General features: G+C 41.1%; 1 protein-coding gene across 16 annotated transcripts in view; it reads right to left on the bottom strand.

Moving 5' to 3' along the window:
- The window catches only part of LOC124143326 (protein couch potato-like), a 193,639-nt gene that overhangs the window by 42,880 nt on the left and 126,295 nt on the right, over window positions 1–24,464 (bottom strand). For 14 of the 16 annotated variants that reach the window (XM_048395271.1, XM_048395274.1, XM_048395272.1 and 11 more), the window contains exon 2: window positions 4,611–4,688. In XM_048395271.1, the coding sequence (XP_048251228.1) occupies window positions 4,611–4,688 (78 nt within the window). Of the gene's footprint in view, window positions 1–4,610; window positions 4,689–23,129; window positions 23,169–24,464 lie in introns of those variants that run through there. The other 2 variants (XM_048395269.1, XM_048395275.1) reach the window with 1 other exon arrangement.

Raw genomic sequence — 24,464 nt, 5'->3', positions numbered from 1 at the left:
TGTGAACCTTTTTTTCATTTCTCTTGAAAATCCAACCAAAAAAAGATGGTCGCCATAGCAACACACATTCCAATCTCAAATGTCTCAAAACTATATCGGTAGAATGTTGTCAAGCAGATTGTTATAGTCTCATGGGCTTACAACTGATCAATTGCAATACGTGAACATAGTCGTTCAACCACTCTTCACCAGCGCCACATCCAAACTCAAACACCAATGATCTAAATAATGCTTGTAAAAAAAAATCTCATTTCACATGGAAAGTTAGCCAAGAAATATATTTCAAGCAAGTGACCAGTTACCAGATTTGGGTAGAACTAAGTCTGGATGAAGAATCATGACGTCAAATAATGCTTCAAGAAATATAAACTCGGAAATTGGTCTAGACCTATTTAAGCGTGCGGATGTTAATGCAGAAATATAATTGGTTGCAGGACGGGTGATGAGAAGCTAGAGACCAATTATTATATGCCCGTGATATTCTTCGTCCTTAAAGGCTGGCATGGCTTTGACGTGACCTATTAATGGGAACTTCATGAATGAAAATGATGAGCAGCTTTCAGTCAAACAAGGAGCATGCTCTATCATCTTCTTTTGTATACCTCCATCTTCAACTGCTTGCTTTGTTCATCCCTATTTTGTGAATACTGGTTTTGTATATGCCCACCTTCGAATACTGGCAGTGAATACCCCCCAACTTTGAATACAGGCTGGGTATACACCCATCTTTGTGACTGTGAGTACACCCATCTGTGAATATCGTCTGAATATATGCCCATCTTTGAATACTGGCAGTGAATACCCCCCAACTTTGAATACAGGCTGGGTATACGCCCATCTTTGTGACTGTGAATACGCCCATCTTTGTGACTGTGAATACGCCCATCTTTGTGACTGTGAATACGCCCATCTTTGTTACTGTGAATACGCCCATCTTTGTGACTGTGAATACGCCCATCTGTGAATATGGGCTGCGTATATGCCCATCTTTGAATACTGGCAGTGAATACCCCCCAACTTTGAATACAGGCTGGGTATACGCCCATCTTTGTTACTGTGAATATGCCCATCTGTGAATATAGGCCGTGTATATGCCCACCTTTGAATACTGGCAGTGTATATGCACACCTTTGAATACTGGCAGTGTATACCTCCAGCTTTGAATACAGGCTGGGTATACGCCCATCTTTGTGACTGTGAATACGCCCATCTGTGAAAATTGGCTGAGTATATGCCAACCTTTGAATACTGGCAGTGTATATGCACACCTTTGAATACTGGCTGAGTATACGCCCATCTTTGTGGCTGTGAATACGCCCATCTTTGTGGCTGTGAATACGCCCATCTGTGAATACTGGCTGTGTATATGCCCACCTTTGAATACTGGCAGTGTATACCCCCAGCTTTGAATACAGGCTGGGTATACGCCCATCTTTGTGACTGTGAATACGCCCATCTGTGAATATTGGCTGAGTATATGCCCACCTTTGAATACTGGCAGTGTATATGCACACCTTTAAATACTGGCTGTGTATATGCCCACCTTTGAATACTGGCTGTGTATATGCCCACCTTTGAATACTGGCTGTGTATACACCCATCTTTGTGGCGATGAATACAGCGATCTTTGAATACAGGGCGAGTCATAATTATGGCCATCCTTGAATGTGGCTATGAATATGCCCATCTTTGAATACAGGCTGGGTATATGCCCATCATGGAATGTGGGCTTTTCCTAAGGTCAATAGGCGTGATGTGATAGGACAAACTAACAACAGTCAGTACTTTATGGAGTGAGTGAGGGAGTGAGTGAGTATGGTTTTACGCCACTTTTAACAATATTCCAGCAATATCACGGCGGGGGACACATTCTTCACACATTGCACCCATGTCAGGAATCGAACCTGGGTCTTTGGCATGATCAGCGAATGCTTTAACCACCAGGCTACCCGACCGCCCCCGAATTGCCGTGGACAACTTACACATTAACAGGTTTGGGATACTGAACTAAGGACATTTTGATAACTCAGTCACCCACACGGAATCTGTTTATAACAAGGATGCCACACAGCTTCCACCAAATCTTCGGCAACACGGGCAGACTCGAGAGGGAAAACTGCCACCACGCTCTCAACCATCAAACAAACAAGAAACAATACCCAGGGAATACCACATTTCATCTTCACCTGTCAATCAAAGGTTTCCATGGTAACTATGTCTACAATGGCAACCACTTTATAAGAATTATATTTTGTGAAAACAAAATGAAATTGGTGGTCAGGTTGAGGTTGGCCCAGCGGAACAGGCGTTAAATCGTGTCAGCTTTTTTCTCATTGTATTAGCAATTTGCTATCAAGTGGCTGGGGTCCTTGTCAGAAAGACATCCCCAAGATCAATACGGTATGAGGGACCGCCAAGTTGCTGGGCATATTTCCTCTGTGGGAGGTTGAGGAAGGCCCTCCATCACGCTGTAATGTCTTGCTTGTTGAAAAAGAGGTCTTGCCAGTTTTGAGAGGATTGGAAAGCTGACCTATGAAGGAAACATGTCCTCTCAGATGAGCCTTTTTGTCAGGTGAGTGAGTGAGTGAGTGAGTTGGGTTTAACGCCGCTTTTAACAGTATTCCAGCTATATCGCGGCGTGTCAGCTTAATGTGGGAGGAAAGCCCGAAGTGATGCAGGTCTCAGATGTCCCACTTCGGTGAAACCCACGAGGACGGGTATGGTGCTGACAAACCTAGAACCATAATCGGGGCGAACCGGGATTCGAACCCACAATCATAGGTTTCTGGCGTGCCCAAGGGACGCAATTCTGCACAGCGAATCGCGGCGCCTTAGACGACTGGGCCACACGTGCCCCCTTTTGAAAAAGAGGTCTTGCCAGTTTTGAGAGGATTGGAAAGCTGACCTCTGAAGGAAACATGTCCTCTCAGGTGAGCGTTTTTGTCAGGTGAGCTAAGTGGTAAGTTGTAAGGCGAGTGAGTCAATGTTGCTTTACATTGTATTATTCAAGTTGTATGAAGAAATTAAAGCTCAAATCAGACATATCAGTGGTCGATAGCATGAAGGTCAATATTTTCAGAGCCAGTCGTGTATGAAGTGCAGATGTCATGAAAACACAGGTAACATGCCAAGAGTCTGGCGTTCTGATCTCATTGACACACTGGCCATGCAAGACATGGCTGGCAGACAGCAAAAATTAGAGCACTGGGCCACTTGTGCCTGAAATGAAAGTCTAAACCAGTGGTCGATAGCGTGAAGGTCAACACTTTCAGGGCCGGGGATATATGTAAGAGTAGATGTGACACAGACTTGGGTACCACTTTTAGAGGCCAAAGATCATGGGCTTGAACTGGTAACCCGTTGCTGAACGCTTGCTGCCATGAGTCCCTCAGATCAGGTCGAGTTTCGCACTGGCCAATTCATGGCAAACAGTTGCCATAAATGTCACTGGCAAATCCATTTAAATACCTTTACCACGAAAACATCTTGATGGCTGGCTGACCTGACAAAACCATCACAGAGAATAACTGCCATGATGTTTTTTTATCAATGTGGGCTACATCGGCAGATAGATCATCACAAAGCCATGACAAGACCAGGTGTATGTTGTCACATTTCAGACAATGACAGTTATATCTCGGAACCTCGATAAAATTTGAAGAAATACGATGTCAACTGTGTTCACAGAGCACAGGAAGATATGTACTTCTAAACACAACATGTGTAGAAATGGACAAAAATATCCGTGCATTTGTCAAATTACTTGTATCTACAAGGGCAGTCCAGATAATGTGACGGTGTGTTCTATCTCATTATTGTCTTATTTAAACAATTTCCTTGTAGGTAGCGGCAGTAACGTTGACAGATCCAACTCGTTATATGCTTCTGCATAAATGTCAGAACGTGATATCCTTCATGTGTAGCAATCTCCAACGACAGAATTGTCAAAGACGACAATACGGCGCCGACCACAGGAGATGGCGCCAATTCCAAGACTAATGTGTCATCTATCAAATAACACAAATATCAATGAAGCTGATGCTGTACAATATTTCAAATCTGATATGCATGTGGAAATCAGATGAAAGAGCAGCTGAAGAGCACCGATGTGCAGTTCCACAAGACCCCAGTGAGTGAGTGATATTTTGTGCCAGCTAATATTTCAGCCTTTGTTGACGCATGACACTAGAAACGAGTTCACTCAAAGTACCCAGGTAATCTAGGAAACAGGAAACAATTTAGGACTCCAACAGAAATGTTTTCTCAAGGGTTGACCTCCTTTTAACCCAAACATCTTCGTCTTTTGACCTCTGCCTCCTGGCAAGGGTGAAGAAAAACCTGACAACATGAAGATGATATAGCCTTACACACAACACAATCTTGAAAGTGTCAATATCGGGAATGAAACATGGACTATTCCCATGACAGGCTTGGACTACATCCACTGAGCTATCCGACAGATGATAACGTGGGACGTCAGAGAGACAAAGTCTGGGAGGGAGGGAGCGTTACAATGGGCTCAATGCCTGGAGTCATCTATTGGGAGCATGCTGGGCTGTCTTTGGGACAGAACATTACAGAGTGTGTATCATATCCGTCGCTGTGGTTACCTTATATGCCCTGAACAACAAGTACAGTTCTCTTGGCTTTGCATCCATGGGTAGTCCGCTGACGAAGAGTGTCCGCACCTGCAAATATAGAAATAATCTCACTTAAGCACATATGGCAGGACTTCACCTGTTGTCATTATTGCAGTGAAACAAATACAAACACAGGGCCAAGTTTCCAAGTGGTGTTATGAGATTACTATATTATTAGTGGTATGCAAGAAGGATGACAAGAGTTATGCCCCTTTGTAAACGGACAGTTTGTCCATCTCACACAGTGTAGAATGTGTGATCATGTATCCTATAACTATCCTTAGTTAAGGTTTGTTTATATGTTCTTCATAATGATTTCATGTACATGTGTTTTAATGTTGTCTACAAGTGTCTCAATATTCTCTTAAGTATGGAAGTTACAAAAATCTTAGTCCTATGTTCAGCTTGTGGGACTAGAATGACATACCGTATTCGGCGTAATAAGCGCCCACGCAATATTTGCTAAGATATTGGCTTGTGAACAATCTCAATTAGCACCCCTTCTGATTGATCAATGTACACAAGACTTATTTATTCGCGTATAATACGCACTTGTGTTTTATATGCATCCTTAATTATGGGCAGTTAAATTCTGGAAACATTTATCTGTCGCACTTAAACATTTCAGGATGTCCGCATAAACCACGAAATTTATCTTTCAACTTTTTTTTCTTCACCAAAATAATATTCTAATAACAGCCCCCTATTTCTAATAATGAGAGCGCCCTGGGCGCTTATTACGTCGAATACGGTACTTAACTATGAGACAATGCACAAGGACTGCCTCCATTGTTGGAACTGATCCTTCCAGTGGATTGAAGTGATGATCATGACAAACTCAGAACACATTCTTTCCAAGTCACCCACCCCTTATGGTAAGCTCTGGACACAGTCTGTCTGAATAACCCATCTCTTCACCGACACTATAAAAGTCCAATTTGACCCTTGCCGAACTAGTCATGAATTCCGGAATTACATTTTGGCTGGACAAACGGGTCCATGCATAGTCCAATCAAAATCACGTAACAAACTAGACATGTTTATAAACAATGTGGATTTCAACATGCAGATCTCAGTCGACTGCAGGATTTGCAAAGGTTGTGTACTGTCAACTGGGCGTCGACATATATTTTCCAAATTTGTTCATGTTTTTAATCAAGGTGCTCACATGATTTGATGCACTTCACAAGGTAAGACCCGTTTTATTACAACATATATTTTGATCATCAATCAGATCGTCTTGACTGGGTGCGGCCATTTTGTTTGAAGCAAATGCAAGTGATATGAGAGGTGGAATCTGATTGGTCAATAGGAGGAACACAGAAGGGACACAACTCTTATTAGCCACTGCTGGCGCTACAATCAAGCCTGGATTAGTTCAGCAAGGGTGGGAACAGGACTTTTATAGTCAGTTAATGCCCTTGCCCCAAGAAGATGTCTCTTACGACACATTCTGTCTGAGTCACCCATCTCTTACGACACACTGTCAAGTGTCCCGATAGGCGTATGTTAGCAGGCGTCCTCAATCCATCCCCATCTGTCCCCTGTGACGATTACAATTACACCGGGGACTGAACCCTAGTTTTCTCTTTAAAAAGAAGATTACAATCCCCAAGAGTGGACACCAGATAATGACTTCTACATCCCCCAAGCCCAGTCTTATATCTCAGACTAACACAGCACAGATTGTTTCCTCGGGCTCCAAACAGCTCCATTCTGTGCAGGGAGTTTATACTGGAATAAACAACAAGACCCGTTCAGATGGGCCACTTCCAAAACTCCACCAGACTTCGCAATAAACGGAAATTGTCTAAACAAAGTATCTTGACCAGATCAACTTAAAATAGAAACAATGGCTGCATGAGGTGGCTGGAAATTGCTATCACCAATAAAATCCCAATTTTCCCCCCTGGCGGGCAGCTGGTCCCCACGCCAAGTACCATATGCAGCAATAAGGTCGAGTCATCAAAACATGGCCTCTCCCGTTAGACAGGACTTTCTGCAGTTATGGGTGTAATTTACTATAGGGAGACTGGCACAGCATCGGCGCTGGTAGGGACGTCGGTGCTGACGGAAAACACCGCCGATGTCAACCGCCAACGTTACGATAATCAATTTACACCCTGCTGTGAAGGAATCAGAATATAGTTAGACACAGCGAGGTCTATCAGAAACTGGTAATGCTAATTATTTCCAAAGAACAATCCTGCACCATCTAATGAATGCACTTTACAGGAATTTTCAGAGTGGAAAAATCTGAGTGAAGGTTTAAAGAGATTTTTTCTAATCTAATTCAATGCTGCAGCTAATCTCCTGTCGGGTGAGCCACCAATTGCATTGTGGGAAAAAATGATCAAAATCTTTATAACCTACCGAGAAGAAGACAAATGCCTTTTGAAAATTAGTTCAGTTGTTCTTAATTCCACTTCAAAATTTGAGACTTGAAGAAAAACGGAGCTTTGAATTTTTGAAAACTCCTCACACAAAAATGCATTAACTGCACATTCTTCGCACTCAGACTGTTGAAGAATTTAGAAAGATCACTGAAGTGGAAGCATAACCAAACTGAGGAATATGTTGCGCATTAATTTTACATCTGACCTTGTTGAAAGTTAAGGAGAACACTTTTAATTACAATTCCACTGAAGAATTCACAATTGCTATATACTTGCTTTCAGTAAAAGTGCTCTTTATCAAACTGCGACTCTCAAATAGAACTTATCATCTCATTTCAAAAATTCTTAAATCCTATCTTTAAACAAAAATGTTCAAACCATTATAACAGAAAGATCTTCCAATTTTTTAATGGTATCAGCTGTGAGAGTGCACAGTTCAAAGTGATTACATTCATTCTTTGTGGCTTGAAGGCCAACAGACATCCATCAAAATTTCATAATTTGACAACTAAATCGAAGGGGAATATTTTGTCCCCCGAAAAAGGACAATAAGAGGAGCAAAGGATCATTTTGGACGGAAATGAGACATCGATGATCGTTATAACGACAAGATGAAGTGCTCGTGGTGTGCCAGTTACACACAGGTGGCAATAATGGGCCCTTGGTAAATTTACAAAGACCGATTATAAGGCGCCAATGAATCAAAGACTCTCCAGAACCAGATGAAAGAATCCATGATTAAGCCAGTGTTGCAACAGGAATACACCATCAGGGAACTAAAAAATCCAAAAAATCTTTGAAAAAAGACTCTGCTCTGACAAGGAGGAGTTTTAATGGATACAAAGAGAGTTCTTGAAATGTTCGTAATGATTGCATGTTGCAAACTACTTTTACACTTTTACAATCTTTGACCAGTAGAGCCATGTTCTGAACATGTCAACCTGACTGTACCGTTGTACTGTGTATAAGCCCGTAGAAGCATCAGGTTGGCAGACAGACATTTTTGGTGGGTGGGGTGGCAGGCAGGTGAGCAGACCGGCGGGTTCGCGGACAGACATTTTTGGTGGGTGGGGTGGCAGGCAGGTGAGCAGACCGGCGGGTTGGCAGACAGACATTTTTGGTGGGTGGGGTGGCAGGCAGGTGAGCAGACCAGCGAGTTGACGGACAGACATTTTTGGTGGGTGGGGTGGCAGGCAGGTGAGCAGACCGGCGGGTTGGCAGACAGACATTTTTGGTGGGTGGGGTGGCAGGCAGGTGAGCAGACCGGCGGGTTGGCGGATAGACATTTTTGGTGGTTGGGGTGGCAGGCAGGTGAGCAGACCGGCGGGTTGGCTGATCTTGGTTATTCGGGTTAGCGAGCGAGTTTGTTGCTACCTTGATTTCCTTTCCAGCCAAGGGGGGCACAGGTGGCCCAGTCGTCTAAGGCGCCGCGATTCGCTGTGCAGAGTTGCGTCCCTTGGGCACGCCAGAAACCTATGATTGTGGGTTCGAATCCCGGTTCGCCCCAATTATGTTTCTAGGTTTGTCAGCACCATACCCGTGCTCGTGGGTTTCACCGAAGTGGTAAACGTCTGAGACCTGCATCCCTTCGGGCTTTCCTCCCACATTAAGCTGAAACGCCGCGATATTACTGGAATACTGTTAAAAGCGGCGTTAAACCCAACTCACTCACTCACTCCTTTCCAGCCAAGACAAACATCTCCACACAGATCTTACAATTATCAACATAAGACATCACCACATTTAGTTTTCTGTGAGGTTCGGAATAAGATATCTACCCATTCATCGCCATCAGTTGAAACAATACGCCATTATTAGTTTGTTAATTCCAGGCAATCAACTCAACAATCAACCAAAAGTTAAAAGCTGTTACAAGCATGTCCCAAAAAACAAACTGTCATTCAATTCCAACGGAGGTTTTAATGAGAAAAAGTCGTCAATTTCATTCAAATTGTCGTTCGCAAGTGACGAGAGCAGGACAAAAGCATAATGAGTGTCGCGATTCCCAAACCAAATTGATTTCAACTCATCCTCATCTTAACACTTTAAGATGTGAAAAGCAAAAACATTCAGAGAACGGTGACAAGTCTTTATCGCCATTGCCCATAGAACTTGTTTCTCAAAATGTTACCCATAATTCTAAAGCATGTCCCACGTCTATCGAAAGATCGGATTATTTGAATCTCTCCTCAATGAGTTGGCTGGTAGAGGGTTAATGTATGTAGTGCCCCTATGTACTGAGACTTTTTCAAAAGAAGAAGCAATGACGACGTTTGAATCAATTTCACAGACAACCGTCAATCATCGTCAGGGCAACCGTTCTCTTACAAGCTGATGGAAGCGCATAGTTTGCGTTACAGATGCATCAAGTGCATACTCGCCTGTTTGACAAGTTGTACCGAGTTACAACGGATATTATTGCATATTACAAATCAATAGTTTTCTGACATGGAAATGTTTTGTCAAATCTTTGAAATTCCTCAGACATTTATTGATGGTTTTCTACCTTATTATTGCAAAATAAAAATGAGAAAAAAGTCTTGTCTTGAGAAAGAAATGTTCTGCCCCAAACTGTTGAAGAGAAATATCTAATTTTTTTACAAAACTGTAGAGACACTTAAATAAAGATCTATAAATTAACAAAGATTTATTTTTAAAATTATATATAAAAATACAATGTCCCAAGTAACCTGAAACCCATTTCAGACAGGTTAGTTTTAACGCATACTACCCAAATGTGGTGAGGTGAAATTGGGTTTAACTTCGCGTCCAAGATTATTGCACTTATATAGCGACGTGCATGCACGTGTGTGTGTGTGTGGCTGCTTGTTCTAGTCCGGACTGATGCCGATTTATAGTGCTAGCACACTGAGATACCATGCCGCAGTTTAACATGAATACCCCACTCAGACACAGTATACTGACTCCGAGCCGACCAGTCCTTGTTTTAGCCCCTTAATGCCGAGCGCCAGACAGGGTAACAACGAGCACCATCTTTTAACATCTTCGGTATGACGCGGCCGGGGATCGAACCCCGGACCTTCCGCTCTCCGGATTAAACCAGACCCTTTCAGCTGCAAAACTTCCATACACGATTTATACTGAATATTTTGTATTCTATAATATCATCACCATCGCCCGAATTGTGAATATCATCATCCTAATAATGATCATTATAACCATAAAATCATCATCATCATCTACCCCCATCTACCCCCCCCCTCCCACCACTACCACCACCAATATTATCATTATGTTTTTAATAACGTTATCATCAGCACCATCATCATCATACCAGCAGCACCATCGTCATCATACCAGCAGCACCATCATCATCATCATCATCATGAATATCATCATAGCTTTCAATTATATCATCCTTATTATTCTGAATAATTCTCATCATCATCATCATCATCATCATCAGAATTATGAATATCATCATAGCTTTCAATTATATCATCCTTATTATTCTGAATAATTCTCATCATCATCATCAGAATTATGAATATCATCATAGCTTTCAATTATATCATCCTTATTATTCTGAATAATAATTATCATCATCATCAGAATTATGAATATCATCATAGCTTTCAATTATATCATCCTTATTATTCTGAATAATTCTCATCATCATCATCATCAGAATTATGAATATCATCATAGCTTTCAATTATATCATCCTTATTATTCTGAATAATTCTCATCATCATCATCATCATCAGAATTATGAATATCATCATAGCTTTCAATTATATCATCCTTATTATTCTTATTAATTCTCCGGAAGGAAGCCTGTTAAGCCAGACAGAGTTGCCCCAACCAGCCCAGTTGGAATAGGATTAACTGACATAAAGTAACCGCAAACCACATCTATCCAAACAGCAATATGTGATAGCAAACAGCCAATCAGATTGCAAGGTACAGGGACAATAGTATTCCTTCTCATCTTTAATAATTTCATTAAACCCACTCCACCACAGTGTCCTCAGATGGAAGATTAATACACGTCATACCGCCGAACCTCCGACACCAAACAAAGTGCATTGTGGGATATAATTGAGGAAAACTCAAACAGAATCCGACTTGAGACGACAATGCCAGGATTTGGACCAGGCATCCACATTTGACTCCAAAGTTCCCGGGATTCTGTCCTGTCAAATATGGACGGTTAACGAAAACGGAAATTAGGCCTGGAGGGTCCGAGCTGCATGCTGACAAACCTCCCAGTTAATCCTTCATATTCCTTCATCATAGCTTACAGCGACCAGGGCCAGGGAAGCACCCTCCGTAGCCCCCGCCAAATTTCCACGGGAGTTGCCAGAAAGCGTGCGGGGGTCCTTGTTCAATTTGGACCAGAATTGCTGAATCAATAGCAATATTGAACGAAATGTGCCGAGCCAAAGCCTCGAATGCCATCGGTTTTTATCAAAATGTCTTGATGTCCCCTTAAGCAAACACCAAAATCAGTCATGGCTGACGAGTTTGACGTTCTATGGATATATTACGAAGGAAGACCGTCTGATGCAAGTGTACACATCGGCCAGAGACAGTATGCAACAAGACAGCCTGTTTAGTAACCGCGGCCTCCCCGACAAGGAGATGATGTGCATTCTATAACAGTGTTACACCAGAGTTTAGCCCCAGATTTATTATACTACTTCCCGACAACCAACTAAATCATTTTGGCCATGGCAGCTTGGAAATGGAGCCAGCGTGGATGGGTCTTTCATACATTTTATGAGCTGTGTTTTTGAAAACCTGGCACGAGCACATGTCTTCAACTGACCAAAAAAACCCTTCTGTTTTCATATTGAATCAAATCTTCATTGTATTGCTGTACTTATGCATAAACAAAGACGTGTTAAGTCAGAAATCAGAATCATTAATCGATCATCTGGTTAAGACAACATCAAGGACTTTTTCTCTCAAATTGTGAGAAGTCTTTGATCACAGAAAGACCATTACAATATTTAATTGCTAACTATTCAGGATAAGCCGACGTAATGAAGCATATTGAGGCAAACGCCACACAAATCATGCATCAGGTTAACTAATAACAGTTGTGTGGGAAACGGTTCAAGACAATTAAGGAGCTCCCACCAAAAATTCGGATATTTCAATGAAGAACGAAATCCTTTTAGGCAAATGGATGCAACTTTAATTCAATTTGTTTTCAATCGATTCCTCTGTGTGAAGAGCCCGACCGGCAGAAGCCACTAGTTGTTACCAGCTTGTTCCTGAACATAATAGAAATATAAAACATAATTGCCTAAATTAACTTCAAGAGGCTTAGCTTATTCTTTTAGAAAATTGATCTTAACCAAAGTACTGAAAATTCTATAACGTTTCTAACTACTTTTCTAAAATATTTCTAATTGGGCATTGTGAGTTTAATCAGAAAACCAGTTACACATCACCCTCGTGTAAATAAATTTCTCGTGTCGAAATAGGTACCTCGAAACAGGTATGTCGAACAGGTACGTCGTAACAGGTACCTCGAAACAGGTACGTAGTAACAGGTACGTCGAAACAGGTACGTCAAATCAGGTACCTCATTACAGGTACGTCAAAACAGGTACGTCGAAAGAGGTACGTCAAGACAGGTACCTCGTTACAGGTAGGTCTAAAGTGGTGAAAATGTTGTAAAAAAGGCAGCTGGTGGTGACAATTTTGACAGAACATGAAAAACCATTCTCTTCACATGTCATGATCACTTCCCAAAGGGGAAACTAATCCATACAAGTTAATTACACAAACAATTTGACATAAAAAAATTCCATGTCATCCTTTCAGAGTCTGTCCACTTTTATTTGTCAGTCACAATGTGTCGACAGATCTGATTTTATTTCTAAACATGTTCATTACCGAAATTGCCAGAATGAAACAAGAATATTTTAGCACACAAACATTTATCAAGGCGCTTTGATGATCTGTTAATCTAGATCACAATTATTCTCATCTCTCTATTTTTAGCTGATAACCATAACGGGATATCCCTCTTATTTAACACTGGATATCTTCACACATCCCTGATGCTATGAAGCAAACCTCAAACAATTTAAATTTCAAAATTTCAAAGTCAATTATTATTTCCTTATGTAAGTACACCAATAAACGTCTGATTTGAAATACATGGTACAAAACATGTCCCACAATGCATCTGTAGAAGGTAAACAGAGTTATGTCCCCTGGAAGCCTTGTGGTCAGACATGTCATAAACATTGACAGAAAAAAACATTGTTCCTGCAATACAATGGCTCAGTGTAACCAACATGAAGGGGTGTCAGTGTATCCCAATAGGGAACTGAACACAGGACTTCAGCATGATGAGCGAACACTGTATCCACATGGCTGCAGGATCTGCTGACAGAGGTACAGCAGTCCATCTGAGTGAGTATGGTTTTACGCCACATTTAGCAATATTCCAGCAATATCACGGCAGGTACATGAGAAATTGGCTTCACACATTGTACCCATGTTGGGAATCGAACCCGGGTCACGCGTAACAAGCTAACACTTTAACCACTAGTCTATCCGACCGACCTGCAGTCCATCTCATATTACTCTTGGCGAATTGTAGTTTCAAAAGTGAAATAAAAGACAAATCAAGAAATTGAAAAATAAAATGAACATGATTAAAATATAAGAAAAAATGAAATAAAAACAAAGTAAATATTGAACAAATTTAAAACGTATTTGAGGTTAATACAAATACTGAGTTGAAATTGTAATGGTTGTCCCTCCCTCCCCCTCCCCCTTCCCCTCCCCCTTCCCCTTCCCCTCCCTCCTTCATAAACCATCAAGGCACACACACACACCGACCCTGGAATGATTTAACCTGCCCTGTCAAACGAGACACAATCTCACTCCAAAAGAGAAATAATTCTCTTTGCTGGCACCCTTACGATTCAGTGAATGATCACAAAACCAAAGCCAAGTTTCACTCAAGTTGACAGCTTACAAATTTTGTCTCAAGCGGCCTCGCTAAGAACACCATCTATCTCCAGATAAATCTCTCTGATTTATGATACAGAGTGTTCACCAAATGCATGCCGGATTTCCGCAAGCAAAATTTCTTGCATCTCCCGATTAACAACAGGCTGATTGCATCATCAATTTTATCTAATCGACATTTAATGGAAAGTTTCTTTCTTTCACTGGAAGGGTTGAGAATAGATTAGAAAAAAACATCTCATAACTGTCATGAAATATACAACTTCTTTATTGAAGAGCTTTTATGAAATTATTCAAAGGTTTATTTGGGTTAAAAGATCAGAAATTAAAGGAATGATAAGTATTTGAAACTTAAATCTGATCAAGTAATTGATCGGTCATCTTTGGTTCTTGAGCACCACAGGAAACAAAAATTTTATAATAAATTTATATATATAATAAATATCTCTTTAAAAATTAAAAACTTATTTACTTTTATCTGTAGAATAAAGAATATGGGAGTCATGTGTACCATATTCAACATAATATGCCCATCTACAATGAGGTATTTAGTGAGTGAGTTAAGTTTTACCCAACAATGTCAGTTATATATCATTGTGGTAACATAACATAGTGTCAGCTACATTATGTGTCGTATCATGTGGTGTCAGTTATATAACAATGTGTCAGTTATATCATGCTGTGTTGGTTATATAATGTGGGAGTAACATCATGTGTTGTATCACACTGTGTCAGTTATATCACACTGTGTGAGTTATATCACATTGTGTCAGTTAAATCACGTTGTGTCAGTTATATCACATTGTGTCAGTTATATCATCACATTGTCTCAGTTATATCACATTGTGTCAGTTAAATCACGTTGTGTCAGTTATATCACATTGTGTCAGTTATATCATCACATTGTCTCAGTTATATCACATTGTGTCAGTTATATCACGTTGTGTCAGTTATATCACGTTGTGTCAGTTATATCATCACATTGTCTCAGTTATATCACATTGTGTCAGTTATATCACATTGTGTCAGTTAAATCACGTTGTGTCAGTTATATCACGTTGTGTCAGTTATATCATGTTGTGCCAGTTATATTACACTGTCAGTTATATCATCACATTGTCTCAGTTATATCACATTGTGCCAGTTATATCATGTTGTGCCAGTTATATTACACTGTCAGTTATATCATCACATTGTGTCAGTTATATCACATTGTGTCAGTTATAACACATTGTGTCAGTTATATCATCACATTGTGTCAGTTATATCACATTGTGCCAGTTATATCACATTGTGTCAGTTATATCACATTGTGTCAGTTATATCACATTGTGTCAGTTATATCATGCTGTGTTGGTTATACAATGTGTTAGGTATATGTTGTCACCCACATCAGTTATATCATGTCTTGGAAACCTTTCATCATGTGGACCGCCTCCGTGGTCTTGTGGTAGAGCGTCCGCCCGGAGAGCGGAAGGTCCAGGGTTCGATCCCGGGCCGCGTCATACAAAAAGACGTTAAAAGATTGTACTTGTTGTTACCCTGTCTGGCGCTCGGCATTAAGGGGATAAAACAAGGACTGGTCGGCTCGGAGTCAGTATACTGTGTCTGAGTGAGGTATTCATGTTAAACTGCGGCATGGTATCTCAGTGAGCTAGCACTATAAATCGGCATCAGTCCGGACTAGTACAAGCAGCCACACACACACATACACGTGCATGCACGTCGCTATATAAGTGCAATAATCTTGGACGCGACGTTAAACCCAATTTCACCTCACCTCACCTTTCATCATGTGATATGTGTTATAAGGGTTTGATAAGGTTGTAAGAAAGAAAGAAGAAGAGTTATGTCCCTTTGAAGGAACTCTTCAGTGACTGAGGATATGCTGCTCCTGCTCACATGCAAACCTAACTATCAACATATCATTTTAACAATAACTTGGTTATTAAACTGTACAGATAGTCTCAAACATTACGAAAAAAATTAAAAGAAAAATTGGAAGCCAAACACATCTCTATAATTAATATTCTGAAATAATGCCTGATCTTAATTATGTTTCCATTCACATCCGTGATTAATCACCCAAAGTCATTACAAGCAGTTATTCTTTGCTTTTATTGAAGTTAATCAAATGTATCATTATCTGATGGATAAAAGTCATTGACAAGTTTCTTTTTGTCTCAATAAAATGATTATTTTATTAACATACAAACTTCGGTCATGTGGCAATGCATTTTAAAGAGCATAATTTTCTCTTAAAAATGGTAAACTACATCAAAATGTTTCAAGCAAAAGAATATTTAAAAACTTAAAAACGTAACACATGGTAATTCATTTGGTGCGGCATGATTGTTTTCTTTAAAATAACACACCATACATCAATGTCTTTACTTTTTTTCATTTTCTCTTTTTTTATATATATTTTGACACCCATCAATGTAATGACCAATTCATCAATGATCTTGTACACATTCCATTACAGCCCGAATTTGTTTCTAAGCTTGATGTATCAGTATCAGTTTAAAATGACAGCTTTACAAGGGAGGCAAACAGACTGTCAACGGTGTGTTTGTTTTACCTGGCAGATTACTTTATCAAGATATTATTAACCTTCCAATGCTGATAAAAACGCTCGTTGAAAACCCCAGGCTTAACCACTTGTAACGCAGTAGGTGTGGGTGCTGTCGAGGAGTTAGGAAAGTAAGCAAGCGTAATTAATAGATCATCTCGTGTGTTTGAACACAATCACTTCCTAAAATCATAGCTGTTGAGGAAGGCAGGGGCGCACAGGGAGAAGATAGGAGGGTGGAGGAGATCTGTAGGGATTGGATGGAGTGACACAACTGCTGCATCTTGACGTTCTGTTATGTAAGACTATTGATTATTTGATCAAGCTTGCAGAGCATGAGGGAGATTATGAAGCCAGTCCCCAGTAATCTTGTTACCTACATTTGTATCATCTTCAGATTTCCAGTGAGATTCAGGAGCCCTCCCAGCTTCTGACAGCCGACAGATGGAATATGACAATGCATGAAGAACTGATCTGACAGTGGTTTTGGTTTTTTTTGTTTAACGCCGCATTCAGCAATATTACAGCTATATGATGGCGGTCTGTAAATAATCGAGTCTGGAACAGACAATCCAGTGATTGACATCATGAGCATCGATCCATGCAGTTGGGATCGATGACATGCTTCAACTAAGTCAGTGAGCCAGACCACCTGATCCCGTTAGTCGCCTTTTACGGCAAGCATAGTCGCCTTTTACGGTAAGCATTGGTTGCTGAAGACCTATTCTACCCTGGACCTTCACAGGCCCTCGAGGTGTGATGACACACACAACAGGATACATTGTGGCCACCCATCACTAGTTGGCTTTACAACAAGCAAGGGAGCAGTGAGTGAGTGAGTATGGTTTTGGGCCACTTTTAGCTATATTCCAGTAATAGCACGGCGAGGGACACCGAAAAATCCGCTTCACACATTGTACCCATGTGGGGAATCAGACCCGGGTCTTCGGTGACGAGCCAACACTTTAACCACTAGGCTACTCCCACCGCCCCAGGGAGCAAGGAATCTTTGTTTATTTGTAGGTTGTTTAACACCGCATTCAGCAATATTCCAGCAATATGATGGTGGTCTAAATAAATCGACCAAACAATCTTGCGATTGACATCATGTGCATCGATCCACGCATTTGGGATACGATGACATGCACTACGACAAGAAGTTGAGCAAGGAATCTCTCCCAAACAGGACAACATCATCAATACATTTTTTTAGCTTTGGCTTCAACAGGAAGAAAACATGGAAGCTTCCACCAATCCATGACAATTATTGCACCAACCATGCTTAACAATGTAACTGATACCCTCAATGTATTCCAATAAAATGTACACATCAAAACTTGCACGTATGTCAGTATCGATGAACTTATCTAGAAGCACCACTATGATCGCCCATGTTTTACAACACCACTGTCCATATCTTCACAACCATAACCACCAAACAGTGCTAGTTAACAAGAAAGTTATTACAATCATGTAGTGATGTACGCCATCTAGTCTATGCGCAGCTGAATAACTAAACAGCCATTATCCCGGCAAGCTGGTGCACAGACTCGACATTTCCACAAACAGCTGGTGCACTGAAATATCGCTCTTTAATGATCTCCTTATAGTGATAAAAGGGGGTTTCACCCACCGATTTTCAATATAGCTTGTATGCATTGCAAATGGGTCCTTTTTCGGCCATCTTGCCATGCTTGTTCATCTTTCTGTCGGACAAGTTTGGAAGTTGATGCAGATTATCGCAACAGCTGGTGTGTGGGGGAAAACCATCATCAGGATTTCAGATACCGGGCTGGTCTTGAACCATCGTGTTGCATGCACCCTCTCACATATGTTCTTAACGATTGAAATCTGCCTGTTTCGAACCTTGTCACATCGGTGAATCAATCTTCCCTGTTTGTGGGCAATGTGTTGCTGTGTATTGACCAGTGTATAATACGTAATTTTATCAAAATAGACACAGGTCACAATTGACTTGTGCTTTTGTTGAGTTTCTGTCAAAAACCAGCAGCAGATCGTTTTTTCATGAAAAAAAAATCAATTTTTTTTTCATATACAGGCAAAATCGATTCCAGGTCTATGAAAGCATCATTGTTGTGGGTTATGTTATTGAAAAAATGTTAATTATTTGTAAAACGTACAGACTGTCCCAGTCGGGGTAACTCGCACAGGCTCCAAGACAGTAACTCCCAGCATCTAGAGCTACAGACAAACTGATGGCATAGACACGCAGCATCTAGAGCTACAGGCAAACTGATGTCACAGACATGCAGCATCTAGAGCTACAGGCAAACTGATGTCACAGACATGCAGCATCTAGAGCTACAGGCAAACTGATGTCACAGACATGCAGCATCTAGAGCTACAGGCAAACTGATGTCACAGACACCCAGCATCTAGAGCTACAGGCAAACTGATGTCACAGACACCCAGCATCTAGAGCTACAGACAAACTGATGTCACAGACACCCAGCATCTAGAGCTACAGGCAAACTGATGTCACAGACACCCAGCATCTAGAGCTACAGGCAAACTGATGTCACAGACACCCAGCATCTAGAGCTACAGACAAACTGATGTCACAGACACCCAGCATCTAGAGCTACAGGCAAACTGATGTCACAGACACCCAGCATCTAGAGCTACAGGCAAACTGATGTCACAGACATGCAGCATCTAGAGCTACAGGCAAACTGATGTCACAGACACCCAGCATCTAGAGCTACAGGCAAACTGATGTCACAGACACCCAGCATCTAGAGCTACAGGCAAACTGATGTCACAGACATGCAGCATCTAGAGCTACGGGCAAACTGATGTCACAGACATGCAGCATCTAGAGCTACAGGCAAACTGATGTCACAGACACCCAGCATCTAGAGCTAAGGAAACTACCAGGATGCCAATTCCAGTTCATGAGTAGCAGTTTTAGATTCTTTGTTGACATATCAAATTTCTGCAGTGACATTTTGTTGTAGTCCTGTCAAGTTAATAAAATAGTTTTTAACCAACGTTTGAATTGTATAATGTCTTAAACACCAAAGACAGAACTTAAAACTTTGACCAAATGATTTTCTTTCCCGAAATTGCTCGGACAGAAGATTTCTATAAAAACAACTTGACTTCATACTCGTAGGCGAAGTAATGGCAGCCGACGAAACATGTCTGCATTGCAATTTGTGTCGTACTAAGTGTCGCCGTGATCTTCCATTACTCTTATCATCAAAAATGCATTAGATGGATAGGGTGTGTTTTTCTTGCTCAACATGGGCGTATTAATTCAATCAGAACACAGCCCTGGCCACAGGGGCGCCATCTTTTCACACACATAGAATCGTCAGTTTGTCAAATTTTCCTTTCTCATTCCTCCCACAGGGCCAATGTGTCACAATTTTTATTTCTCTGCCTTGAAGTGATACATTGCTGTTTTCTTGGCCATTGTGAAAACATCGGCCGTACTAACTATTGTGTAGTAGAGTGAGTGGTACAGTGTTGTACGAGGCTATGTGAACTGATTTGTAAACCAAACGGCAGGGTGTTGAACAAAGATTGCAGTGTTGAAAAAAGATTGCAGAATGTTGAACAAAGACTACAGAGTGTTGAACAAAGATGACAATGTGTTGAACAAAGATTACAGTGTTGAACAAAGATTGCGGTGTTGAACAAAGATTGCAGAATGTTGAACAAAGATTGCAGTGTTGAACAAAGACTGCAGTTGTGAACAATGACAACAGCATATTGAACAGAGATGACAACGTGTTGAACAAAGATGACAACGTGTTGAACAAAGATGACAACTTGTTGAACAAAGATGACAAATGTTGTACAAAGACTACAGTGTCACTGTATTCAGAAAATAGTACAGTGTGTTGAACAAAGATGACAATGTGTTGAACAAAGATGAGAAGTGTTGAACAAAGATGAGAAGTGTTGAACAAAGATGACAACGTGTTGAACAAAGATGACAAATGTTGTACAAAGACTACAGTGTCACTGTATTCAGAAAATAGTACAGTGTGTTGAACAAAGATGACAATGTGTTGAACAAAGATGAGAAGTGTTGAACAAAGATGACAACGTGTTGAACAAAGATGACAAATGTTGTACAAAGACTACAGTGTCACTGTATTCAGAAAATAGTACAGTGTGTTGAACAAAGATGACAATGTGTTGAACAAAGATGACAATGTGTTGAACAAAGATGACAACGTGTTGAACAAAGATGACAACGTGTTGAACAAAGATGACAACGTGTTGAACAAAGACTACAGTGTCACTGTATTCAGAAAATAGTACAGTGTGTTGAACAAAGATGACAATGTGTTGAACAAAGGCTACGGTGTGTTGAACAAAGGCTACGGTGTGTTGAACAAAGATTACAGTGAGTTGAACAATTGTTTGTTTGTTGTTTAAACGCTTGGTGGCGTTTAGATCGGGTGGTCAAGCTCGCTGACTTGGTTGATGCCTGTCATCGATCCCAAAATTGCATGGATCGATGTTCATGATGTCAATCACTGGATTGTCTGGTCCAGACTCGATTATTTACAGACCACCGTCATATAGCTGGAATATTGTCGAGCGTGGCGTTAAACAACAAACAAACAAACAAACACCCGACCAATTGAATCCTTTTACGACAAACATAGGATCCTGGTGAACCACATTCTTACCCAGAATCATGGGGTACAATCATGGACACTACCTACAACTACTACCAGTACAACTACCTCTACCGCTACAAAAACCATTTACCATAACACAGGTTAGCCTTTGTTCCAAAAGTATTCTCCATACAACTGATTATTTCATAAAAAAGATTTACACAAGAAAGATCAAAATCCTATATCAATTAATACCAGGACATTTTCATCCCCAAACATCCGGAAATCTTTTTAGGAGTTACATTTTCACCACAGAAAAGTCATTGAGCTTCCCATCATCCATAAACACATTTAGAGAGTTCAGGTTCAGGTGTAAATTCAATACTCCCTTGAGGGAATTGTGGACATATGACATACTGCCTTGAAGGCATTGTGGGACATATGATATACTCCCTTGAAGGCATTGTGGGACAAATGATATACTGCCTTGAAGGCATTGTGGGACATATGATATAGAGCCTTGAAGGCATTGTGGGATATATGACATACTGCCTTGAAGGCATTGTGGGACATATGATATACAGCCTTGAAGGCATTGTGGGACATATGATATACTGCCTTGAAGGCATTGTGGGACATATGATATACTCCCTTGAAGGCATTGTGGGACATATGATATACTGCCTTGAAGGCATTGTGGGATAAATGATATACTGCCTTGAAGGCATTGTGGGACATATGATATACAGCCTTGAAGGCATTGTGGGATATATGACATACTGCCTTGAAGGCATTGTGGGATATATGATATACAGCCTTGAAGGCATTGTGGGATATATGATATACTGCCTTGAAGGCATTGTGGGACATATGATATTGTCCCTTGACAGAATCATCGGATATATGATATATTGACTTGAAGGCATTGTGGGATATATGATATACTGACAGGTGGTAATTGTAGGATTATGAATAATAAATAACTACAGAATAAATACAAGCACCTGTAATTTGAAACTGTCCCAATGCACAGACAAACTGTGGGAAACAGAATCTTCAGTTGCTTTAAGCCTGCACCTGATATCCTCTGCTAAGACCAAGATCTGCAGCGACAACAACCGTCAACACCGCCGCTGCCACGGTCTACTGCACCCCCAGTCACAGGCCAGACAGCGTAATAGCTGCCTGGTGCGATACTAGGAAGCTTTCTCTTACTGAGGAGAGCCAATTATTGCCCGATTGAACTAGATTATCAGACTAGAGTTTATGGAGGAGAATATAGAGTAAGGAAGGGTTGAGTCAATCTTGCAGGCCGACCCTAATTGTACCCCTTCAATACAATGAATCTCTCCCCAAACACAGTCTGAGCAACCAACACAGAAGGCCGACCCTAATTGTACCCCTTCAATACAATGAATCTCTCCCCAAACACAGGCTGAGCAACCAACACAGGAGGCCGACCCTAATTGTACCCCTTCAATACAGTGAATCTCTCCCCATACATAGACTGAGCAACCAACACAGGAGGCCGACCCTAATTGTACCCCTTCAATACAGTGAATCTCTCCCCATACACAGGCTGAGCAACCAACACAGGAGGCCGACCCTAATTGTACCCCTTCAATACAGTGAATCTCTCCCCAAACATAGACTGAGCAACCAACACAGGAGGCCGACCCTAATTGTACCCCTTCAATACAGTGAATCTCTCCCCAAACATAGACTGAGCAACCAACACAGGAGGCCGACCCTAATTGTACCCCTTCAATACAGTGAATCTGTCCCCAAATGCAGGCTTAGCAACCAATAGACAGTTGACATCATCCTACCGGGTACCCATTCACAGGCAGTTGGCATCATCCTACCAGGGACCCATTCACAGACAGTTTACCAGCCAGTTGATATCCTACAGGGTACCCTTTCTCAGACAGAATCAACCAGACAGTTTACATCATCCTACCGGGTACCCAATCACAGACTGCATTCACCAGACTGTTGACATCTCATCTGCATAACCACTTCCACACAGCAACAACCGACACCCAGAACTCGACACACTTACCTGCAAAACGAAGAAAACATCATGAATACATATTCAAATACTGACACAGAAACTGACGGACCCCGAGACAAATGGTATTTGGCCTGAATGATTTGGTTCAGTTTTTATTTGTTTGAAACCATGTCATTCCACATAACCTACAGTAAAACATGAGTATGGAAATCAACATTGATTAAATCCCCCTTAAATTCCCTTTGTAAAACTGGTTGATATAAAAAAGAAACATTTCTCATGTTTCAAGTTGGACTCCGATACAACACATTCAGCTACCTCCAGTTTAATCTGTGTTTATAAAAGGTCATCAGGTGATCTGTTGTTCTGACAACGAAACATGAGATGAGTTTCCCTACTCAAGACTTTTCCAACCAACAAAATGAGGATTTTTATCCCTGGCAAGTCCATGGTCCCTTTTTTTCTGAGGTTACGGTTACAAATCTTTGTTCTGTGTGAGGTAATTCCTGCTTCATATTTTTTTTAAAAAAAACATCCCAATATTTTCACACATCTTTAGCATCTTTAAACTGTCATTCCCCCGAGACAAGAACAAGTTCACAGATCACAACAAAACCGTTCACAGATCACAGGTGGGTGAGGTGAAATTGGGTTTAACGTCGCGTCCAAGGTTATTGCACTTATATAGCAACGTGCATGCACGTGTGTGTGTGTGTGTGTGTGTGTGTGGCTGCTTGTACTAGTCCGGACTGATGTCGATTTATAGTGCTAGCTCACTGAGATACCATGCCGCAGTTTAACATGAATACCCCACTCAGACACAGTTTACTGACTCTGAGCCGACCAGTCCTTGTTTTATCCCCTTAATGCCGAGCGCCAGACAGGGTAACAACAAGTACCATCTTTTAACGTCTTTTGGTATGACGCGGTCGGGGATCGAACCCCGGACCTTCCGCTCTCCGGGTGGACGCTCTACCACTAGACCATGGAGGTGGTCTTTCACAGATCACAACAAAACCATCCACAGCTGTCCAGATGTTGACAGAGGTATTAACAGACAATCTTGACATCAATATGTCCTGATATGTCTTTCAATTCCAAATGATTTTTTTGTTTTTTTTGTTTAATGCAATATTCCAGCTATATGATGGCGGTCTGTAAATAACCGAGTCTGGACTAGACAATTCAGTGATTGACATCATGAGCATCGATCCACGCAATTGGGATGTGATGCTGAAGACCTATTCTAGCCCGGATCTTCTCGGGTCCAATTCCAAATGA

The sequence above is a fragment of the Haliotis rufescens genome, unplaced genomic scaffold (genome assembly GCF_023055435.1).
Source record: "Haliotis rufescens isolate VD_foot unplaced genomic scaffold, xgHalRufe1.0.p SCAF_14, whole genome shotgun sequence".
Classification (NCBI taxonomy): domain Eukaryota; kingdom Metazoa; phylum Mollusca; class Gastropoda; order Lepetellida; family Haliotidae; genus Haliotis; species Haliotis rufescens.
The sequence above is the reverse complement of the archived record's forward strand: the minus strand, read 5'-3'. Positions and strand labels throughout refer to the sequence as shown.